General features: G+C 39.2%; 1 protein-coding gene across 1 annotated transcript in view; it reads right to left on the reverse strand.

The window, feature by feature from the left end:
* Positions 1-24,942, reverse strand: part of CNST (consortin, connexin sorting protein) — a 112,864-nt gene that overhangs the window by 25,563 nt on the left and 62,359 nt on the right. The window contains exons 3-8 of the mRNA XM_032389338.1: positions 16,781-16,986; positions 9,471-9,501; positions 7,249-7,335; positions 6,688-6,802; positions 4,591-4,612; positions 4,326-4,422 (exon numbers count right to left, since the gene is read on the reverse strand). Of these exons, the coding sequence (XP_032245229.1) occupies positions 4,326-4,422; positions 4,591-4,612; positions 6,688-6,802; positions 7,249-7,335; positions 9,471-9,501; positions 16,781-16,986 (558 nt within the window). The remainder of the gene's footprint in view (positions 1-4,325; positions 4,423-4,590; positions 4,613-6,687; positions 6,803-7,248; positions 7,336-9,470; positions 9,502-16,780; positions 16,987-24,942) is intronic.

Raw genomic sequence — 24,942 nt, forward strand, 5'->3', positions numbered from 1 at the left:
TCAAATAAATAAATAAAATCTTTTAAAAAATTTTTAAAAATTAAGGGCGCCTGAGTGGCTCAGGTGGTTAAGCGACTGCCTTCGGCTCAGGTCATGATCCTGGAGTCCCAGGATCCAGTCCCACATCGGGCTCCCTGCTCTGCGAGGAGTCTGCTTCTCCCTCTGACCCTCCCCCCCTCATGCTCTCTCTCTCACTCTCTCGCAAATAAACAAAATCTTTAAAAAAAAAAAAAAATTTTTTTTTTAAATTAGAAGTTTTATTCATGATATCCCAACCTGAACACAACCCAAATGTCTATCAACAGGTGAATGGATAAACAAATTGTGGTACAAAGAGTGGAATACCCCTCAGCAATGAAAAGAAATGAACTAATCATACATATAACAATATGGGTGACTCTGAAAAACAGTACACTGAGAAATTCTATTTATGTTAAATTCCAAAGCAGAGAAAACTCATCAATAGTAACAGGAAGCACTGGGATGCTTGGGCCTGGAAGTGGGAGGGACTGATTATAAAGAGACTTGGGAGGAAGATTTTGGCATGATGAAGATGTGCTACATCGTGATTGGGACAGTAGTTACATGAGTGTATACAGATGTCGAAACTCCTCAAATTACACACTTAAAATGGGTATATTACATTGCATGGAAATTGTACCTCAATAAAGATAAAAAAAATAGGAAGGGAGGTACGCCTGGGTGGTTCAGGTGGTTAAGGGTCTGACTCTTGATTTAGGCTCAGGTCATGATCTCAAGGTCATGAGATCGAGCCCCAAGTTGGGCTCCATGCTCAGTGTGGAGTCTGCTTGAGATTCTCTCTCTCCCTCGCCCTCTTCCCCTTCTCCCACTTGCGTGCTCACACATTCTCTCTCTTTCAAAATAAATAAAAATCTTTTAAAATATAAAAAATGGGAAAGGAAAGAGAAGTATAAAACTCAGGATGATGGTTTTCTCAGGGGTGGGGGGAAAGCAGGAGATGGACCAAACAGGATCACAAAGATAGTTGTAACAAAACCGACAATAACTTAGTCTTTAGTTGCTTTAGTTGGGCATTAGGCTTACATATCTTCATTTTGTTATCGTTTGTTATAATGTTTTTGGTAACATGTAATATTCTTTACATATAAAATATTACCTGATAAAAATTAAGAAAAACATAAATTAATAAAAATGCATGGACTTCAGGGTCAGAAAACTAGGGGTCTGGCTTTGAGTTCTAATGAATTCTATTCCTGGATAAGTCACTTCCTGGAATTTCTTAAAAATGATTCAGCCTAATTTATATTGGTTGTTAAGAGGAAGAGATGAAACAATATATATAAAGGTGTTCTGAAAATATAAAATACTCTGTAAATTACTTGAAGAGTTATAATGGTAGGCTGATTATAAAAGCAGTAATGAATAATATATAGAGAACATTAACAGAACAGTATTAGCAGGGCCAGCGATAGCATGGGGAGAAGGAGGAGAAAAAGCGGTGAGCATACTGAGTTCTTCCCTCCTGCCAGGTACTGTTCTGAACTTTTAACATGAAATGACTAGTTTAATCCTCATAAGAATCTCATAAGGTAAGTACTATTAGTGTCCACATTGGGGAGCTGAGGAAAGAGGCCCAGAGAAGTTAGGCAACTTGCCTAACATTACACAGTTTTACATGGTGGAGACAGGATTCAAACCAGACCAGTCTGGCTCTAGAAACAATGTCTCTAACCACTATACAAAAAATGGCAAGTTACATATTATAGAAGGAGCTTAAGACCAAGGAATTTGGAGTGAAAGAATAGGGAAAGGAAAGTCTAGATCGAACTACATGTCTGACGTTGTTAAAAATTAGGAATATGAGGTAAAACAAGAACAATATATTTAATACCAATCTTTAAAGGATTATTTTCGTACTTCTCTTTTTCTCACATTCTTACATTTCTATGCATCTATTCAGAAAATAACCAATCTGAGGAAACTAATTCTGAGAGAGTTGACATTCTTTTTTAAAAGATACTCTTTTACCAGACTTGGCAAGATTTCTCTCCCCAGAATTTACCTTCCCCATAAGATGGTTGTCAGTGAGATGTCTGCATTGGGAAAGTCTTGAATATACATACAACTTACTCAGCAGAAGAATGCTGCATTTAGTTCGAAACCAGAAGACCCAGGTTCTAGTTGTGAATCAAAGCACAAGCGAGTGACTTGCATGTGGTAGCTCAGTTTCCTCATCTGTACCACATACCTCACAGCAGAGGCCAAGCTAGAAGGCTAGAAGTAGTGCCGAGCCTGAGCCTCGCAGCAACCAGCACTCACGGTCAAACCAACGAGCCAATAACAGCACCGTTCCCAAAGACAGAGCCACACCCAAACCGGGTGGCTATTTTGTGAATTTCTCCCTCTTTAGATCTTTATAAAGCTCATTTTACTATGATTTCCAATATAAAAAGGACTGGAAAAGAAGAGTCAGCTGCTGTGGTATATAGTATAGAGGTTCCTCAAGGAATTAAAAAGAGATTTACCATATTATCCAATAATTCCACTCCTGGGTATTTACCCAAAGAAAACAAAAACACTAATTTGAAAAGATCTGCACTTCTATGTTTATTGCAGTATTATTTACAATAGCCAAAATATGGAAGCAGCCCAAGTGTCCATCAACAGATGAATAAAGATGTGGTACACACACACACACACACACACACACACACACACACACACTGGAATATTACTCAGCCATAAAAAGGAATGAAATCTTGCCCTTTGCAACAACATGGATGGACCTGGAAGGTATTATGCCAAGTAAAATAAGTCAGCCTGAGAAAGACAAACACCACAGGATGTCACTCACATGTAGAATCTAAAAAACAAAACAAATGAAGAAACAGAGAAAACACAGAATCAGACCTATAAATGCGGAGAATGAACTGATGGATGTCAGAGAAGAGGGAGTGGGGAGGATGGGCAAAATGGTTAGTTAAGGGGGGTGGGAGATACAAGAATGAAGAAGTCAAAAGAATAAAAAGTACGGCACAGGGAATATACAGGCAGTGATACCGTAATAGCATTGCATGATGAGGATGGCAGCTACACTTGTGGGGAGCCCAGCATAATGTACACACATGTCCAATCACTATGTTGTGCACTGAAACTAATGTAACATTGTCTATCAACTATACTAAAAAAAAAAAAAAATCAGAAACTTACTTGTAGGACATTTTTTTTTTTAAGATTAGGGGTAAAAGGTAGGAAAAGAAGTTTGCATTTCAAAATGCAAAATATAGAATAAAATTTTATTTGGAGAAAAATCCAATTTCTTTTTTTTTTTTAATTTTTTTATTGTTATGTTAATCCCCATACATTACATCATTAGTTTTAGATGAAAAATCCAATTTCTTAAAAAAAAAAAAAAGAAAGAAAAGGAGAAGAAGAGACAGGAAGAACAGAGTATAGTAGGAGTGACTTAAGGCAAAATCCCAAATTCGCCTCATAGAAGAAAAGGGGCTAAAGATGTAGTGTGGGGGGCGGGTAGGGTGCTTTGTAAAAAGAAAAAGGCAGATTAAATTGATCGTCATCACCATCATTGTATCTCTTCGGGCAATTCAGGCAAAACACCTGATGGTGCATGTTTACTATCAGGGCTCTCAGGCCCAGGGATATGAAGCCTTAGAACATAAATCAGTACTAAAATCATACATCAGGAAAAACAAACACCCTGAAATGTATTTATTTAACTTTATTTTCTAAAGTTTTTATAATGAACATACATTAGTACTGTAAAAAAGAGTTTCTAAAAATCTTTGACCTTTTGGCATAAGACACAGAAGTGGTATAAAATGTATCATAAATGCTTTAGAAATGTATACATGCAAATTAAAGTACACCATAAGTCAGTTAACAAAAAAGGGAAGGAGAATAAATTGCCATAGATAAATTACCAAGAAACAGAGCTCTTAAATATCTAGATTTACAGCACAAATTTCTGGGAAAGTCCATACAATAATTGTTGGTTTTTAAACAGAAAAGGGTATCTGAACATACACCAAAACCAACTCTGTTTCAGAGCATTTTTGTACAATTTTGTCATATTCTGTTAGATATAAATATCTACTGAAAACACTGAAATAACTTTATGTTTTTATAAGAATTTAGATGTTATAATTCCTACTACTAGTTTTCTAAAAATAGGGTTACACAATATAAAAAGAATCTCACTTTGCAATTTGCCTGGTAGGAAAGGTATATGCAAAAAAAATGTAAGTGCACAAATAGTCCTTGTAACACTTGTAAAATTTAAGAGGCAGGCGTCTCTTATGTCCTTCTCTAAGGTAAAAACATACCCGGCTCTTTGGCTGTGGCTCCTCCTTCCCTCGGGTCCTCAGAAACTATTAACTGTGTAAAGCATTTCCTTCCCAGAGGCTTTTCTACAGCTGCTACCTAAAAAGTTAAAACAAAACAAAACCACTTTGGGGGAAATTTGTGTTAAATCAGAAAACTTAAAATACTTTGAGAAAGGTTTCATTATTTCCTAAAACAGTCCATGCAACAGAAATATGACTCTTAACATTTTTTCCCAAAAATATTTCCAAGGAGACAGTCTCTTACCTTATGTTTGGATAAAAGAGGACTGTAGAAAAAAAGAGAAAAAAAAAGATTTTTTAAAAATTACAGCAGCTATATTCTTCCAAACAAATGTCACTGAAATGGCTGTAAAAATAAAATATAGCTTCTCTGGATTCTAATATTAGCACAGAACATTTCCAGTGCTACCACTGGTTCACACAGTTCAAAGGGCAGCTCTCTCATGTGTTAGCTCCTTAGCTAGCCAATTACTACTGAAAACACCCAAAGAAGCTGTAAATGCTGAGACCCAGAAAAAAAAATGTTAACATTTTGCTAATAATGTAAAGAGTATTTCACACACATTTTTAAAATTTCAGTTTATGTCTTTATAGTCTGAAATAGGTTATGATGGAAGATAATTTTATTGGCATTATCCATGGAAACAGGTAACAAAAAAGAGAATTTTAAAATATTATATGTTTTAGGGAATATCAAAGATAACAGAATGTCCACAGAAAAGGTATGCACAAAAATATTTATAGCTATTTTATTCATAATACTCAAAAACCAGAAACAATCTGAATGTCTATTAACAATATCATGGACAAGTAAATTGCTACACAGTCCTACAGTGAATCCACAGAAATAAAACCGAGCAAATTACCATTACATGCAACAACATGTAACACAGACAGCATAATGATGGGCAAAAGCAGTTAATACAGAAATCTCCATTCTGTATGATTAGGTTTATAAGAATTACAGAATAGGCAAATATACTGTTATAGAACTTAGACAGTGGTTATTTTGGGGAGTAGGTGCTGACTTGGCACATGCATGAGGGAGCATTCTGAGGGGCTGGACTGCTCTGTGTCTTGGTCAGAGTCGTAATTACATAGACATATATGTGTATATAAAACCTTCACTGAGCTTCTGCACTTTAATGTTTGTAAGAATTAAAAATTATTTTTTATAATAAAAAATTTAGGAGTAATAATTTTTGGGGGGATTATCCAAATTTGAAGCATAAAAATGCCTTGCCGATATTATATTAAATAAATATTTGTTGTCAAATAATTAAAACATCTGCAACACATTAAAAAATGATTAATTCCATGGGAAAGGCAGAGAAAGTGTCTATACTGAGTATTTTGAAAGAACACAATCTCCTTTATCTATTGTAAAAGATTCCATTATTTTAAAACTCCATGAAGTTGAAAGTTAATCTATTTAACATGCTAAGAAATTAGGTTATAATGCAGAGTCCCTAAAAACACTGTTTCCAAGGTTCAAATCAAAATCAGAAAACTGTGAGAGCTGAATGACCATCATTTCTGAATCTACAAAGATTCTTCAAAGGCTGGTCTCCAAAATAATCAGACCCTAAAGCAACTCTCCACTACGTGGGTCTGTTTCATTACTGACAAGTAGAGTTTTAGTTTGCTCTTTGTGATTCTGGTGGAAAAGGAGAAAAAGTTATCCACAGGATGGAATCTTGAAGCGTCTGTATCGAAGATTCGATACAGAAATCTAGTTTAAATATCACTAGTTTAAACACTGTAATTTTCCCTCACCTTCAGAATTCTGAATCTTAGAATAATGAGTTCAAAAAATATATTTAAGTGCTTTATTATTACTATGATTTAGTTTTAAAAATCCCAATCTTTGATACAAATCAAGCAATTTAAAATTATCTGGTAAATGTAGCTTTACTTCTGCAGTATTTTGGTTAAATATTGTACTGTTTCTGCTTCCCACTGTTAGACAAATCTTACAGATGTGTTTTCACTATAACATACGAACACTGGCAAACAACTACGATAAAAAAATCCTAATACACAACTCTTTTCCATTTCCATCACCTAATCTCTTAACCAAAGAGAGATCAAAATTAAAAGTTATAATTTAAAATTTCTGATTAGAAGGTGCTTTGAATGAACGTAAAGTTGAACTTATACTGAGTTCTCAGAAACTATGATAAAAGCTAATCAGATAAAAGCTAATCATTTTATGTTTTAATTTCTCCAACTGAAAACATTAACAAATAAAAAATGGATCAAGAATTTCAAATATTCAGTGCTACAATGCTTCTTCAATACTCTATTTCAACTCATTCTACACAAATACTGATGTACTTACTCTTGGTGTGTTGTGCAAAACTTAGTGAGCCGTTCAAAATCTTCACCATTAAATCCTCTTTCTGAATTCCTTAGAGATGTAACTGTATGTGGTTGTACAGTTTTCCATTTTGTTTCTAAATTTAAAATATTTGTTAATTACTGGCTATTACAAAACATATTTAGGGGGGCAAAAGTAGTTAACGGGCACCACCAATCAAGATCCCCATGCAAAATTATCTTATACAACCCAAGTTAACATAGTTAGCAAAAGCTAAGTGACTACTTTTCAATATGAGTAAATATTATTCCAGAGACTAAATTTTAGCCAGTGGGGCATGCCAAAGGATCAGAAGAAATGCAAACAGCGTTCTTTTCTTGGCATTGATACAAAGAGCAAAATACAGAGAGAAATTTTCTCACAATGACACAGACTCGCGGTAAAATTGCTACTTTCTATGCAACATTAACTGTTGAAACATCTATTTCCTGACTTACAAAACCAGGTCAAATATGTTAAATTTCTAGATAGGAATGTTTTAGATTACTGATAATTGCACATCCTATGTGAGTCTGTACTTACCCCACTCTTCTTGAATGGCAGAGAGATTTGCGAGCAATTTCTCATGATACAGTCGTTCAAGCTGAATGAATTTCATTGCTTTCTCATCTGAATAGAAAAATTGAGGAAAATAGAAATCCATACTCTTTACATTTAGCCTCATATTTGAAGAATGTCTTCTCGAAACTGGGAAATTTGCAGCTTACCAAAAAAAATGAAAGGACTCTAAATACTTTTAAATTAGGGTTTCTTGGTTTGGAGTTTTAATGGAGCATGTGATGCCATAGCTACTCGGGTTCCGTTCTATCAGCAAACAGAAACTAAAAGAGGGTTTTAGGGGTGCCTGGGTGGCTCAGATGGTTAAGCGTCTGCCTTCAGCTCAGGTCATGATCCCAGGGTCCTGGGATCAAGCCCCACATCGGGCTCCTGGCTCAGTGAGGAGCCTGCTTCTTCCTCTCCCTCTGCCTCTCTCCCTGCTCATGCTTTCTCTCTCTCTCTCTCTCTCTGTATCTCTGTGTCTCAAATGAATAAATAAAATCTTAAAAAAATAATAAATAAATAAAAGAGGGTTTTAATGCTCAAGGAATGCCTGCTTGCCAGTGTATCTCTAGCAGAACCAATTAAAAGTAATTTAATTGGAAACAGGACCCACATGGAATCCTGGAATCTAAATGTTTTCCATTTTTTTCCCTTCTCCTTAAATCACTTTCTGTCAAGCAACTACATTACCCTCTATTCAAGTGTGTGTTCCTGATTTCGACTCACCTTGACTCTTTTCTTTTTTTCTCACTGAATGCTTTTCTCCCACAAGACCAAAGGCTTGCAAGCCAAAACAAGCACAGAGCACAACATTACATGGATCTTTTTTAAAAACTTAATTAACTGGCCAGAGTCATTTTCGTAATTATGTGATTCCACTCTTTTGTAGATTTTCCTATAAACTTCTGCCTTCTCCATCTGTATCACACATTCAGCATCATATGAGGTCATGGTCAATTGTCCAACTGTCTACCTTCCTTTGGGCCATGTTCTAAATGTTGACCCAGAAAGAGGGGAAGAGAAAAAATGCTGGTTAGTGTTTTGCCCTTCCCATGATCACTTGGACGCTCAGCTCTCTCTCTCATCTGTAGTCTTCAAAATACGCCGGGGATCATAAACTAGGCCAGGGAGAAGTGGGGGCAATTCCATTTTCCTCTGCCCATGACATAAAGTATACCAAAGTTTCTCAAACTTCACTGAACATAAAAATGATCTGAAAAGCTTGCTAAAAATGCACATTCCTGGGTCTGATCTCTAGAAACTCTGATTCTGAGGCATGGGTGTGCACACTACGAAGGGCCCCCCCCCCCCCCCCCCCCCCCCCCCGGGATATGGATGGTCTGTACTACACTACACTGTGCTCATTATTTGGTTAGAAAAAGAGTTCTAGCTTCCCTTCCACCAGAATTAGATCTCCTGCGTACTTAGTCATGAGCTGCCATTGTCTGAGATGGTTACCACAGTCGATTTGACAGGGTTCAGGATAATAACTGTGTTTCCCTCAATCTGCTTGGAGATGTAGAACAAAGTCAACAAGGTGAGGACAGAGTCGAAATCACACAAATGGGGAAACAGATGGTTAGGGCACATTCTTTCTAGAGAGTCTATATGGAGCCATCCCTGGAAAAGAGAAGCGATTTTTACAAAGGGCAATTGGAAAACTGAGGGAAGAAATGTTTCCTGTATAAAAGCTAATATGCAGTTTCACTTGACAGCATTTGTTCTGTTTATTACAAGTGAAGAATTCAGTCTTACTTTTGCAGCTGAAAGCTAGAATAAGATGGTCATGAGATTTACTATGTGTAATATGCTCCCCAGGCTCTAATATATGAATATCACTTGACTTGTACTTCTGTTTTAATTCAAAAGAAAGAAAACCCAATGGATTTTTAAATTATATTTTTCAGCAATGTGCTTTTTTCTGCCCTCCTAAATATACAAATATTTAGATTGTGGTAAAATTGGGGCTTCTTCATGGAAGGCCAAATTTGGGTGGTTCTAGAGAATTTTCTGGAGTGGCAGAAACTGTCTACACCTTGCTTTCTGAGGTGGTTACATGGGTGCACACAGCTGTTAAAACCCATTGAAAACAACAGATATATATATATATATATGTATATATTTTTATTGTATGTGAACCTCAACTTTAAAAAATGGGCAGTAGAGAACTTATGAATTTCTTCCTGTAATTAAGAAAAGGATACAGTCCTCCTCCTGGAAATAGGACTCTGCTATCTGTTAAAAACAAACAAACAAACAAAAACCAGGAAATTAGATTAACATTTGGATGAAACGGCAAATTTGGAACAAATCAAGACCTCGACGCTAAGTCTTTGATATCAGACTAAGAAAACTCTGAACTACACTCACCAGTTGAGAAGAAATCTGACTGTAGGCCCAGGACACATTTCTGAAGTCACTGATCGCAAGCAAAGCAAACAGAGACATTCTTTGGTTTTATAACAACCCCTCTCTCCCTATTCTATTCTAAATCAAAGCCAACTTCACTGATTCATTAGAGTTTAGAAGTAAGAACTCTAGAGAATGAAGAAAATACTATGAGGGCCTATAACAAGTGTAACACGGGTGAAAGAATGACTTGTGTTTTAAATCAAAAAGTTAAAATGTGTCAAGTCACATGAGACTCATTCGTATTTTACCAAGTACCTCATGGGACACTGACTTTTGGTTCCCTTTCGATATTTCAGAAAATGCAGGGCCAAGTGCTAAGAGTTGAGCAATGATACTTGGAATACATACAAAGTGCTGCACAGGATAAAGGGCACTGGATGGTGGAGGTCCAGAGATTTAGGATCTGGTCCCAGTTGAGGCTTATCAGTTACTGGATTCATTCTAAGGCATATTTAAATTGAAAAACTCTTTGATTCTGAACATTTTGGGATCTTTTACTTACATCTTTATTTGGATATAGCATTTATAAATAGAACAACCATAAAACTGAAAGTATTCACTGAGAAATACTTGCATAAACTGACTGTTGTCATATTTAGAATATTTCATATAAATACTTCACACTTTTAAAACAGTTTCATTCTTACTAAGTCTCTAGTAAGAAAGGTGTTCCATCTATAGATCCCTACCTCCATTTTCCAGCTAGCTGCTGATGCGAAGAGCAATATTGTACTTGTCAAACCTATAATCTAGCAACAAAAAGGAATGGTTTTTCATAAAAGACTCTTAATCAGAGGAAACAAACTGAGGGTTGCTGGAGGGGGTTGGGGAGATGAGGTAACTGAGTGATGGGCATTAAGGAGGGCATGGGATGGAATGAGCACTGGGTGTTTTATACAACCGATGACTCACTGAACCTACTTCTGAAACTAATAATACAATATATGTTAATTAATTGAATTTAAATTAAAAAAAAAAAGGGAACAGTTTTTCCCAAATCCCACAGTGGAAACAGCATGCTTTTAAAGGAAAAAATTTGCCTAGCTTAAAATTTATATTATAACCCTAACATTTTTCTACAAGCAATATATACAACTGGACTCAATCACCTCTTCATAAAGTTTTAGTTTAACCTAAAGCTTGAGTCCATACTTAACTTTCTATTCTGAGGACTTTGCAAAGGATAAACTGATTTTCAAGATTCTGCTTGTCTTTTATCAGCTCATCCACCTAACAGTATGACAATACTAACTGGAACCAAATCAAATTGTCAATATTTAACCACTGTTTTACTTACAAAACAAGAATTCCATATACTACGACCAGTAGTGTGCTAACCCACACCCAACACCCGGCTCTCGAGTACTGGGGAGAGGCCTGACTTGTAGAGTTCGCTCATTTCTGTGTTGTCAATGCTTCCATCATAACCAACTTCAAGCTACCGACATGATGGACGCCACTAAATACGGTTCTCATGGGCTACTGGTAGCGAGCTCCAGCAGCACACCACGGGGTTACACCTAACAGAAATCACTAGCATTTCATTTATCAACTTCTAGCGAAATCTGTGGCATGGCATCGAATTTCTCTACTATACATCACATTGAATATAGATCAAAATACATCACTCCTAAGATTAAATTTCTGGCTCTTCAAAGCCATTCTCACGCCTTTTTGCATTTGTGCACCATTAGCACACAGTCATTTATAAAAAGCTTCATACTCTTACAAACCAGACTTTCTGGCACTACAGAAATACACAGTTCAATTAGCTTTTAGATTTCTGTGATGGTTCCAATACCATAAAAGCAACTATAAAGGTAGGGTCACGAGACCCAGTGGCATTTTCAGGTGAAAGGGCAGCTGGGGAAAATAAATACACAAGCCATCTCCCCTGTAGAAACCCGTCCCTGGCAAGAGCAGACGGGGTTTTCTTTGATGTCCCATATGTCTAAATCTGGGAAGTAGCCTGATAGAGCACAAAGAACTCAAGGTGTGGAAGCGAATAACCAGACCACATTCTGGTCCAAACTTTGCCACTGCTAGCCATGTGACCTTGGACATGTCATTTTACACCTCAAGCCTCAGCTTCCTTATCTGTACAACAGGGACAGTAATACCTAGGACTCTGCAAGACAAGGCTGCTAGGCTGCTGTCAGGATTAAGTGAGGGAGTGCATATCTATCATGGGGGGCAGCACATAGCAATAAGTGCTGAAAATGGTTTTTGAGTCTGAGTCTGAACTTCAAGGGCAAGATGCAGAGTAGAATCATGTGAAGAAGTAAGTTGAAAATCACTCTGGGAGGGCAACAGTGTTAAGGTTTCAAGTTTTTGGGTTATTCTGCTTCTAGGCTTCTTTTACCTACCAGGAACCAGAAAAGGGAAGTAGAAAGGTATGTATTATTTTTTGACCGTAGTCACGGAGACAGGCTTCAAGGATCCCAGTGGATCCATTTCCTGCCCAAGTCTGACACCAGTTTCAGTACAAACTCACTGAGCACAGAGCACCATGCTTGATGTTTTTCTTCCCACTTCTATATGAAAAGCTTCCAAGTTTATGACTTCAGTTATATACTTAGAGCTAACCTGCAGTCGTATTAACTAAGTGTGTGAAAGATTACTCATACCGAAAACAAGTGTTTTTAAATGGAATCTTGAAGAGTTTCAGGAGCTGAAAATACAAGTACATATCTGATGTAACTGCAGTTATGTTGCCAACAGCCTTTAGCACATGTTCTGATGGACTATCACCTCAAAACTAACAATTGTTCCCAAGGGACTTTCCCTCTCCAATTCCTCATTTCTGTTCATGGAATGCCACTCGCCCAGCCTGGATCTCCTGGCCATCTCAGACTTCCCTCCTCCGCTTTCCCATCCACTTCCTTCGAGGGGACTGCAGTCCATCCCTCTCTGGAGCCCCCACCACCGCCGTAACCAACATGCTTTTCTCGCCTTATGCTTGGATTATCAGTATCTCCTTTCAGTTCTTATTTTCATTAAAATTGCGCAAGTCTGTGGTTTAAGGAGTCCAACAGTCCTATGATATGTGTTCATAAAGCCCCGCCCTCTTGGCCTTTTCTCTGTTCTTCGGGAGCAAGCGCTCAGAGATCTTCTGGTTTCTTTTTCTTTTAACCTCTGTATCCCTAAACATTACGCCTATTTTGGCCATTTCCAGATTTTTAGGTTTTTTAGAAGATGAGGACTGAGATTTTTGCCCCCCCAGCCCCAACCCTGCAAACACACAGCACACAGACACTCTCCCACACTCACCTACCCCATATGGTTATATTGTAGCAATGGATAGGTAACATTTAATGTGTGCCTTACTGTAAGCCAAGCCAGCTAGTAAACTCATTAATTTTCCTTTCCTGAAAACCTTTTGTTTTCCCTGGAGTTACTTTTTCCTTCCCTTTTCCCCCACTTTTTTTTGGGGGGGGGCATAGTTTTCCATGCACTTGTCACTTATACAACTCCAAGCTCGCCACCGATAAATCTTCCCTCAGTACATTCAGAGACAGTAAATACTCAGAAATAGGAAAAGGATATAGAAGTTTCTCCCAGACTACTCTGATCTGCTCCAAAAGGAACTGGAGACTCTCTCCTTGTACAGAGCTGTCATCTTAGAACATTCCTGCACCTACAGACTCCCTTCACCCCTCTCCTGGGTAGCATCCCAATTTCTGACATCTCACACCCTCCTGCTCCCGGGTTTACCCCTCTGTTTTGGTGCAGCCTCTAGCAGCTTTGAAAGGGTAGAAAGGAGAAGCAAAGGTCTTGAAGCAGGAGCATCCTTGTATATCTGAGGAACTGCCAGGAGGCAAGTGGACCTGGGAAGCAGTGACTAAGAGGGAGCGTTTTCGGAATTAAGGTCTAGGAGGTAACAGCATGGATAGTGCAGGGTCTCGTAGGCCCTGTAAGGATTTTAGCTTTAACCCTGAATGACAAGAGAAGCCACCAGAGGGCTCTGAGTAGAGGACTGACAGGATCTGACTTACATTTTCTCTGGGTCACGATGACTGCTGTGTAGAGGACAAAGACAAAAAGGGAGAGGGAGAGTCAGGAGGGTTTCTAAAGTGACAAGTTCACTGCAAGAATCCAGGTGAGGTCTGAGTCCTGCACTGGGGTGGAGGCATGAAGGAGGTAAAAAGGGGTCAGATTCTGGGTGTGTGTGGGAGTAGATCTGCAGCGCATACTCACTGGAACTGGATGTGGGGAGGAAGGAAATAAAAGATGACTTCAAAGCATTTGGTCTCAGCACCTAAAGCAATGGAGCTGCCATTTAACAAGAGGGGGAAGACTAGGGAAGCAGAAGATTTGGGAGAAAAAGCAAAGTTTGATTTTGGATATCTTAAGTTTGAAGTACTTTTTAGACACCTGAGGAGGCTGGATATTGAAGCCTGGAGTTCAGAATTGCATACTGAAGAGCTCCAGTGTGTAAAGATTAGTAAAATTTATGGAGCGCCTGGGTGGTTCAGTCAGCTAAGCGTCTGCCTTCGGCTCAGGTATGATCTCAGGGTCCTGGGATCGAGTCCCCCACGGGGCTCCTACTCAGCAGGGAGCCTGCTTCTCCCTCTCCCTCTGCCACTCCCCCTGCTCGTGCTCTCTCTCTCTCAAATAAATTTTTAAAATATTAAACAAAAATCAGTAAAATATGGAGGATTCAGCAAATGGGCCAGAGAAAGCATGGCTAGTGACGCAAGGCATGAATGCCAAGAAGGGAGGGTCCTAAAGGCAAATAAAGTGCTTCAAAATGGACTATGTGCTCAATTTGTCAAAGCTTCTCACACCCCCAGCAGGACGAAAACTGAGCACAGACTGACCACTGGATTTGCACGAACATGCGACACAGAAGCCACTTAAGGACCCTTCAGAGTGTAATTTTGGTGGAGTGTGGGGACAAAAGCCAGACTGGAGTGGGTTCAAGAGAAAATCAGGTATAATGTTACCAAAGCAGAATTCTTGTCCAAAGTGGTTTAGACTGAATCAAATCATGAAGGAACAACCAGACAAATCCTAATTATGGGGCATCCTACAAGAATTCTTGGGCTCTTCATAAGTGTCCATATAAGTTAAAAAACAACAACAACAACAAAAAAGGCAGGGACTGTTTCGGATTACAGAAGACTAAAGAATCCTGATGACAGAACACCTGAGAATTACTTGCAGTCCTTGAATTAGTGACAGTGAGGGTGCAGTCATAATGCTTACTATTTGGCTGTTACTGTGTACCAAGCACTATGTTAAGTGTTTTATACGCATTATTCCATTTGGTCCTCCACATTACAGAACAAACTGAAAGCCACTTAGATTGTTAGCAGTGGATCCCAAAGCCATGCTTTTAAACCACCACCATGCTCTCTAAGCTCCTCTGTCAGGGGAGGACAGATTGCTGAGATATTTAAGAAGCATGACCTACAGGACTCAGCAACTCTGATATGTTCCTGAGGGGTGGGGAGGGTGGGGAGAATTTTACTTTGAGACATAAAAAAATTAAATAAGGAACAGCATGCGACTCTTGATCTCGGGGTCGTGAGTTCAAGCCCCATGTGGGGTGTAGAGGTTACAAAAAATAAAAATAAATAAATAAATAAACTTAAAAAAATTTAAATCATCTTCAGGCCTGATCCAGATCTACTAGAACTGCTTCGGCTGTAGGATTGTACATCAGCAGAAAAGAGCATTCTTCTTACCTTTCATGCAACAACAGCCCAGTGACATAAATTCCTTGAAAAGATTTGACTATATTTGCTATTTCCATCTTTACTCCAAGTGTCCTTTTCCTCAACTTTTTATCGAAATTCTACAGAAGAGTTCAAAGAAGAGTAAAATCAACAGCCATTTACCTTTCACCTAGATCTGTCAATTGTTGACATTTTGCCAAATTTGGTTTCTCTTTTGGTCTTTTCCTCTCCTCTGCACTTTTTCCTACTGAAGTATCCTAAGTAATGATAAGTGAAAATATCATAATAACAGTCACTCCACTCCCAAATATGTGGGCATGTATCTCTCAAGAACAAGGATACTGTCCTATAAAACCTATAATTCTATTACCAGTCTCAAGGAATTAGGGCAATAATATTATTTAATATACAGCCTATATTCAAATTTCTGCCACAATGTTCCAAAAACAGATGCACTGAATGGAATAAACAAATTCTGGCCCCAGAACTGTAAGGAACTTGCTTGGTGAGGGAGTCTCAGTTTCTCCATTATTTCATTATTTTCATTTTAAAGGAAAAATTAAATGCAGTTCATACATATCTTATTTTTCTGAATTAGCTTTTGTGTAAAAAAGCTTTCTCACCACTGTCCAGAGGCCTCCCGGTGTCCAGGCTCTCCATCTCCTAATTTACCCTCCTGGTCTTCAGCAGAGTTAATTTTCTAAAATTCACATTCAATTTGGCACTCCCACCATTAAAAATTCCCAGTCCCTATGAGGAAGGCCGTGATCACTGCCCCCAGCCACCCAATGTCAATTCCTACCTCTTCTCCATCTTAATCTTCCAACACCATCTCAGCCATGCCTTTGTGGGGGCTGAAATCTTTTCCCACACTAGCTCACTCTGTTCATCTAGTGAGCGCCTACATACCCCGCAAAACCCAGCTCAAGAGTCCCCTGATGCTCACAGAACAAAGTTAATCACACATTTTGTGCTTTTGCTGAACCTTAAATATCTGTCTACCCTTAGTACAGACTTCTTCCATTATTTATCTCTAGAAGTGCTTCTCCTTTTCCACAGTGGCTCTCTTAAGGACATACTCTGTTAAGTAATTTTTGTTTCCGCAGTGTCTAGCAGAGTTTTTGACATCTCGGTGGTACTTACTAAGCGCTTGCTACATTGACTCTTACTCGTACACAGCTTATTCACTACATAAAGGAAGTCAGTGATTGTCTGAACTACAAAAGGATTATTCAAGGCCGATGTGTGGCCACCAGTAATCATATGCTAAACTTCCCACCAGCCACTAACCCAGGGTGACCTCCTGGGCTTCCCAATGGCAGGTTGGGGAGAATCAATTATAGAGAATTGTATTTTTAATGATTCCAAACCCCGGTCCCAGAACTGTAGGGAGGCAGGACGTGAAGGGTTTGCTGGAGTACCTGGTGAAGGCAGAGGGGGAGTGCTCTGGAATCCAACTGCTCAACTTCCCCTCGTATAAGTGAGAACAGATACTGAAGAACTTGCTTTGGGGCTTCGGGTTGATCGTTAGCGTTTACTTCTGCGGACTCTTCATCACTCACAGCATGTGTGGACGCACTTAGTGTATTTTCTCGCATCAAAGGTGTAGCATCTCCTGAATAAAGTCCTTTAAGAAGTAAATAAAATGCCTGCGTTAGGATAAAGTATCATCATGGTGGAATACCTTAAAATAATTATGTCTGTTAACCATAAAATTTGCAAATAAAGCTAATCACACGGGGGGGGGAAAGCCCAGAACCACAGGTTTTTGTCCTCATTAAACTGTGCTGTCATCTGACTGCCTCTGTTAGCACACACATGAACTATTTTTGCAGAATTCTAATTACAAGTATTAATAAAAAGAGATCTAAAGGAAAGTATGAGGGTTAAAACGTGACCACAAACTTGATTCAACCAAAGGAAAAAACAGATTAGCTGTAATCGAGACAGTCCTGGCTTGCTCAAAATAAAACACACAGAAGGTAAATGCACCTCTCATATAAAAGGACTAAAGAAGTTACGCCCTCCTCTTTAAACTCTGGTCTGGTAACTGTAGGACTACTTCTGGATCCCAAGAGAGCAGCAGGAATTCAGAAGCCAGAGCTAATGGTCATGAAAATTTTTTCATAATAAGTAGTTAAGTAACACAAACTTCTAAAATCAATCAATCAATCAATCATCCATGAATAAATGCTTGACCTGGAGCTCCTGAAATGATGTACCAAATTTTAAAAATTTAATCATTACATGTTAGAACTTCACCCCTCACGGAAATCTCAGTATCTGCTCTAATTTGCATATTCAAATTGAATAAACTATCTGCATCTGTACATCCATTTAGGGGATCAGCCTCGGAAGGTTCCTTCTCAGTAATGCAGTGTATGTACCATGTTGGAGGATGCCTCCTGCGAGCTCTCTAAAGTGTGCCCGAACTCTGTCTTCTACTGCCTTCTAAACAAACCCACTGCTCTAGCCAGGTGGGTCAGCTCTTCATCTCCTTAGTAAAATATTCTGCGAGTTGAGCAATTACAGATTCTAACAGAACATTTTCTTCCCATCTATGCCTATTTATGTTTTACGCTAACAAAATCCATGTATTTCTGTATAACATGGGCCTATGGTAAACTTACTTTCCTCTCAATACTGTAGATAGCCCTGTATTGTGCTAGATTGTATTACAGTGATTGCTGAAAGGTCTCGTCTTCATTAGATCAGAACTCCTGCATCCACAGGAATTCATTTATGGACCACCATTATTGTAACTATAACCTGTAACTATAACCAGCAGTGTCTTCAGCACGAAAATTCCAAGTGCCGTGATTTCTAAAATTAATCACCTATGGTGATTCCTTGTATTTAGAAAATTCTCTTGTATGAATTTTGTATCATTTGAGATCTGGAAATACAAGACTTAGTGATGGCCTGCCATTTTGCACAGAGAGTATCTGTGAAAACATGGATGATTCTTCTGCTTTTCAATTTTCTAACCAAATGGTAGTAGGGCCAGTGTGGAAAGATAAATAAGCTTTCCATAGAGAACTCCAAAGAAACTAAGAGAACTACTGTTTCTTTCCCTTTTCCCCAGGCACATGATTATGTCCAAGACATTTAATCTCATATAGGCTGTGATAAAGCCAGCCTCCCAAATTCTATACTTCTCTTGACTAAATTCTTCCCACACAGTTATCAAATATTACTCCATGCTTCTTCCTTGAAAACATGTAGGAATTATATCATTATTGGTCATTTTCAGTAAAGGGGAGTTAAAGAAAACTCTTGAAGAATATTACCAAAGAAGGACAAGATTCTCAAAGGTAAAGAAAAAGGACAGACTTTATGACTCTCTTATCTAAAGGAGGTCAGAAAAGGTCCCAAATAATGGAACTGGAAACATGGATTGTGATTATCTCAGTTAGTTAGACAGTGTAGATTCATAATGGCCATGGTCCCTGCTAGATCCATTTTCAAGTTACTTTAATAATTAATGTTATGGATACATACAATTTATAAACATGCGATACACTGTAAATAAAATTATGTAGCCAACAAAAGAAATTGTAACAGAGTATTAGTCATCAAACAAAACCAACAAAAGTTCGAAAAGCATATATACGAGCCTAAAGATTCCAAGAGCAATGGAAGACTAATGTAAACAATTAGAAAGAATATAGTAGTTTAATTGCCAAGTGTAGGGAGGGAATGGAAAATATGATTAGGCTCACATGTGTCATTCCAAATGGGTTAAGAGGTCAGGGAAACTTGAAAGACTTATACCACAAAAGGATTATTTATTGGGGTTGAAGATCATGAGTTTCATTATTTTTTTTTTTTTTTTCCTTTTTTTTTTTTTTTTTAAAATTTTTTTTTTTTTTTTTTTTTTTTTTTTTAAAGATTTTATTTATTTATTTGAGACAGAGAGAATGAGAGAGAGAGAGCACATGAGATGGGGGAGGGTCAGAGGGAGAAGCAGGCTCCCTGCCGAGCAGGGAGCCCGATGCGGGACTCGATCCAGGGACTCCAGGATCATGACCTGAGCCGAAGGCAGTCGCTTAACCAACTGAGCCACCCAGGCGCCCGAAGATCATGAGTTTCAGAGATAACTTAATTACAAAACTTACCTCTTAAGATAATATTCCTTGCTGGGACAGAGTAGTATAAATCAAAGAGCACTGGAATAGGAGCAAGAGACATCACTTCTGTCATTTTTCCAAGTGACTTGGATTAGACATTTATTTTCTATACTGTAGTTCCTTATCTTTAAAATGAAGGGATTGGCCAGGTGAGACCTCAGATTCCTCCTAGATCTGACCATCTCAAACATTCAAAGTCTCCAGAGTGATTTAAGAACTGTAACCAGGCTGGCCACTGTGACACCAGCCTCTAGGCCAGCTTCCATGGACCCAGGCTCCAGGATCACCCTAGCTCCAGGCAACCCCCCAGCTGACTCAGGTTCCAGGCTGGGTCCCATGGACACAGGCTCCCAGCCAACACCAGAGCCAGGGTGGCTCTCATGGACTAAGGTGTTAGGTCCACCACCCTAATGGTGCAGTGCCTGGTACCTCATCCATCCCAAAGGACCCAGGATCCAAGGCCCGCCCACATAGACTCAAGCACCAGGCCCACCCCAGTGGACCCAGTCAGCAGATTTGCCCACCTGAGGACTCCAGCATCAAGCCTGCTCATGGTCACCACTAGCTGGCCCACCCAGAATCTCTGGACAGACTGACTAGTGAAGGGTTTCCCTGTTGAAGCCATTCTGTAAAGACTGCTTTTTTAGATGTGCAGACACCAACATAAGTCCACAAGGATCATAAATAATCAAGAAAACATGACACAACCAGAGGAAACTAAGAAAGATTCAATAAAAGGCCTACAAAAATGGAGATCTATGAACCACTTGACAAAGAATTCTTCTTAAAGAAATTTAATGAACATAACACAGATAGACAAACAAAATTAGGAAAATAACATATGAACAAAATGAGAAGTTTAGCAAAGAAATAGAAACCATGATAAAAATCAAGCAGAGGGGTGCCTGAGTGGCTCAGTCGGTTAAGCAGCTGCCTTTGGCTCAGGTCATGATCCCAGGGTCCTGGGATCGAGCCCCGCATCAAGCTCCCTGCTCGGCAGAGAGCCTGCTTCTCCCTCTCCCTCTGTCCGCCACTCTGCCTACTTGTGCTCTCTCTCTATCTCTGTTAAATAAATAAATAAAAATCTTTAAAAATCAAGCAGAAATCCTAGAGTTGAATACATTGAAATGAGAAATTCAACAGAGAGCTCCAACAGCAGACTCAACCAAGCACAAGACGGAATCAGTGAACTTGAAGATACGTCATTTGAAATTATCTGGTCAGAAGAGCAAAAAGAAAAAAGAATGAAAAAGAATGAAGAAACCTTACATGAATTGTGTGATACCATGAACAGAAACAACCTACGCATTACTGGAGTCCCAGAAGGAAAAGAGAGGGAAAAGGGGGCAGAAAACTAACTTAAAGAAATAATGACTAAGAATCTCCAAATATGGAGGAAGATTTGGACATCCACGTTCATGAAGCTTATAGGTTCCCCAAAATTATCAACCTAAAAAGATCTTCTCTAAGACACGTTATAATAAAGCTATCTAAAATCAAAGAAATAGAGTATTTTTAAAACAGCAAGAGAGGGTGCCTGGCTGGCTCAGTTGGAAGAGCAAGCAACTCTTGATCTTGGGGTCATGAGTTTGAGTAGAGGTTACTAAAAGTCTCAGGAGAGGTTTCCAGCTCCCAGTGCTCCTGTAATAACACTGATAAACTATGTAGAAAATACAAAATAACAATAATTTTTAAGAAGACAGGAAAAGAAAAAAATATCCCTCACATTCCAGGGAACCCCTGGAAAGGTATTTGTGGATTTCTTGGCAGAAACATTGCAGGCCCGGAAAGAATGGGATGAACATGTTGGATTTCAAAATAATTTTGACGCCACATGAACTTACAAAAGTTTTCTTGAAAAAATAAGTGTAGGGCACCTGGGTGGCTCAGTTGGTTAAGCGACTGCCCTCAGCTCAGGTCATGATCCTGGAGTCCCGGGACCGAGTCCCGCATCGGGCTCCCTGCTCAGCAGGGAGGCTGCTTCTCCCTCTGACCCTCCCCCCTCTCATGCTCTCTCTATCTCATTCTCTCTCTCAAATAAATAAATAAAATCTTAAAAAAAAAGAAAAAGAAAAAAGAAGTGTAATAATGTATCACAATTAGTACAAAAATTCCTTCTGACACATAAAAGTTTTCTGGTAAAGATATTTATCGTTAAGAATGAAAGCCAAATAAAAACATATACTGTACAACACGTAATTTCATCTTTGCTACAAAGTCTTACTCAATTTAAATGAAACCTTTTTTTTGGGCCAGATATGAATTTATACAGGAATATAAAATTCTATTTACTTTCATCCGTGAAAGTCAAATGAGTTATAGTTAAAATTCCACATTAAGCAATCTGGTGATACTATTTATATACAGATGGTGACAAATTCATAGACCATAACTTAACACCTGTCAACTTCATCATGCTCTAAAATCAACATCAGTGTTTACTTGCACCTACTAGGTTTTATTTTTAAAAATTATTTGTAACTATCTTCTGCCAGAAATGAATTACCTTGATTGAGAGATTTTATTCAATGTATCATACCACCTGAATTCTGTCCATTTTGACACATAATTTTTTTTTTTTTCCAGAGACAGAGTGTGACTGAAGTGGGTGAGGTTCAGAGGGAGAGGGGAAGAGAGAATTCCAAGCAGGCTCCATGTCCAGTGCAGAGCCCAGCGTGGGGCTTGATCTCATGACCCTGAAATCATGACCTGAGCCAAGATCGAGAGTCAGACACTTAAGTGACTGAGACACCCAGGTGCCCCTTGACACACAATTTTTTATTTATTTATTTTAATTCCAGTATAATTAACGTACAGTGTCATATTAGTTTCAAGTGTACGATATAGTGATTAGCAACTCTCTACAGTATTCAGTGTTCATCAAGATAAGTGTACTCTTAATTCCTTTCACCTACTTCCCCCATCCTCCCAGCCCCTCTCCTCTGGTAACCACCACTTTGTTCTCTATAATTAAGAGTCTATTTTTTTGTTGCCTTTTTTTTCTTTGTTCATTTGTTTTGTTTCTGAAATTCCACATATGAGTGAAATCATATGGTATTTGTCTTTTGACACATAATTTTTTATTCAACTTGGAATCTGTCTCTTGTAGTGGTTAAGAGACGTATTGTGGGAGAATATATAGTATTCTTTACCTGAAAACTTTAGGAATGTACCCTGACATTATTCATATTATTCTCCATTACTTAATCTACTATTGGTCTGCCATCTGTAAATACACCTCTGTGTGACATGGAGAATGATGAGCTTAGGTAAAAGGCAAAACCTCATACTTGGTACCTTAGGTGGTAATTACTCAGGAGAGTGAAACTTATCAGGGACAAAATGGGAATTAGCAGGATGCTACGCAGAAGACATCGAGGCCAAGGTAAAGGTCGCAGCAGTGATGATGCTTAGGATAAAATGTTCACAGTGATGACATAAGCTAAGCTAGGGACGTTTGGGGATGGGAGAAGGGTTATTTAAAGGCCTAATACATTTCAAATTCTACACACTACTACTCAGAGTATAAGGACACTATCTTATATGCAGGATTGTGTGGTTTTAAGAGAACAAGCTGCTCTGTTCATGCTGCTCTCTCTGCCTGCACTGTCAGCTTTTACAGAGCAGGTGTACGCAGAGCGGGTGTATGCAGAACAGGTGTACGCAGAGCAGGTGTACGCACAGCAGGTGTACCCAGAGCGGGTGTACGCAGAACAGGTGTACGCAGAGCAAGTGTACGCAGAGTGGGTGTACCCAGAGCCGGTGTACGCAGAGCGGGTATACGCAGAGTGGGTGTATGCAGAGCAGGTGTACCCAGAGCAGGTGTACGCAGAGCGGGTGTATGCAGAACGGTTGTATGCAGAGCAGGTGTATGCAGAGCGGGTGTATGAAGAGCGGGTGTATGCAGAACGGGTGTATGCAGAGCAGGTGTACCCAGAGCAGGTGTATGCAGAGCGGCTGTACACAGAGCGGGTGTATGCAGAGTGGGTGTACGCATAACGGGTGTACGCAGAGCAGCTGTATGCAGAGTGGGTGTATGCAGAGTGGGTGTATGCAGAGCAGGTGTACACAGAGCAGGTGTACCCAAAGCAGGTGTACGCAGAGCGGGTGTACGCAGAGCAGGTGTTATGCAGAGCGGGTGTATGCAGAACAGGTTACACAGAGCAGGTGTACCCAGAGCAGATGTACACAGAGCAAGTGTATGCTACAGCACCGTAACCTCAGCCCTGAGCACAGTGCTGATGCTCAGCAGGTACTCAAACACTTCGGAGTATACTATAAGCCATATACTCTATGTTCCTTGATTCTCTCCGCAGCATTATAAAGTGGGTATTAGAAATTGTAGATGAAGCACTTGAAATTCATCAAAGAGATTACACGAGAGCATGGGCTCTGGAGTCAGGCTGTCTGGGTTTGAACCCTAAATCGACTGCTTCCTTGTTCTAGGACTGGGGAAGTCAGTCTCTTTAATCCTTAATTTTCCCATCTGTTACATGGGTACACTGCCTTTTTAATCACATGAACTCTCCTAAGAAATTACATTTAAATCAGAAAGAAAGTAGTAGGCACTTCCATTTATCCACAATTCCACAGCCTCTCTTCTTTTAAATAAGAGCACTACGTTTTTGAAGAAAGGTATTAGGGAAAAAAATCTAAGATTCACTGATTTTATAAAAATATTTTCCTTGACCTGTGTTGAAGTGCTCACTACACTGATGCGAGATCAGATAAGGAACCCAAGGGAGAGTTCCACCAGCATCCAGAGACAATTGTTAACACAAACCACACTCCAACACTTCCCTTCAGAGTGAACCATTCCTTCTTTTTCTCTGAGTTCTCGTCTTGCGGAGGTTGGTAGGCAGGTATTGTTCTGAAGAAGTCTGGAGAGGCACGTGCCATAATCGTTCTGTGGCAAATTATGGTAACTCAAACATGAAAAAGAATTCCTTTAAACACACTTTAAAATTCAGCAAAAGTGAGGGCGCTTGGGTGGCTCAGTCTGTTAAGTGTCTGACTCTTGGTTTCTGGCTCAGGTCGTGATCTCAGGGTCATGAGATCAAGCTCCACTCGGCGTGGAGTCTGCTTGACCCCACCTCCCCTCTAAAATAAATAAATAGATCTTTTTAAAAAATCAGCAAAAGTGAGATAGCATGGTGTAACATTTAGGGCAGTCTAAAGTCAGAACACCTGGGATCGAAACCAGAGAATGTCACTTATTAGTAATATGATATTGGGCAAGTTACTTAATCTCTCTGTGCTTCAGAATCCTCATCTATAAATTTTTTTTGAAGATTTTATTTATTTATTTGACAGAGAGAGACACAGTGAGAGAGGGAACACAAGCAGGGGGAGTGGGAGAGGGAGAAGCAGGTTTCCTGCAGAGCAGGGAGCCTGATGCGGGGCTCGATCCCAGGACCCTGGGATCATGACCTGAACTGAAGGCAGACACTTAA

The sequence above is a fragment of the Phoca vitulina genome, unplaced genomic scaffold, assembly GCF_004348235.1.
Source record: "Phoca vitulina isolate PV1807 unplaced genomic scaffold, GSC_HSeal_1.0 scaffold54, whole genome shotgun sequence".
In the NCBI taxonomy this organism is placed as follows: domain Eukaryota; kingdom Metazoa; phylum Chordata; class Mammalia; order Carnivora; family Phocidae; genus Phoca; species Phoca vitulina.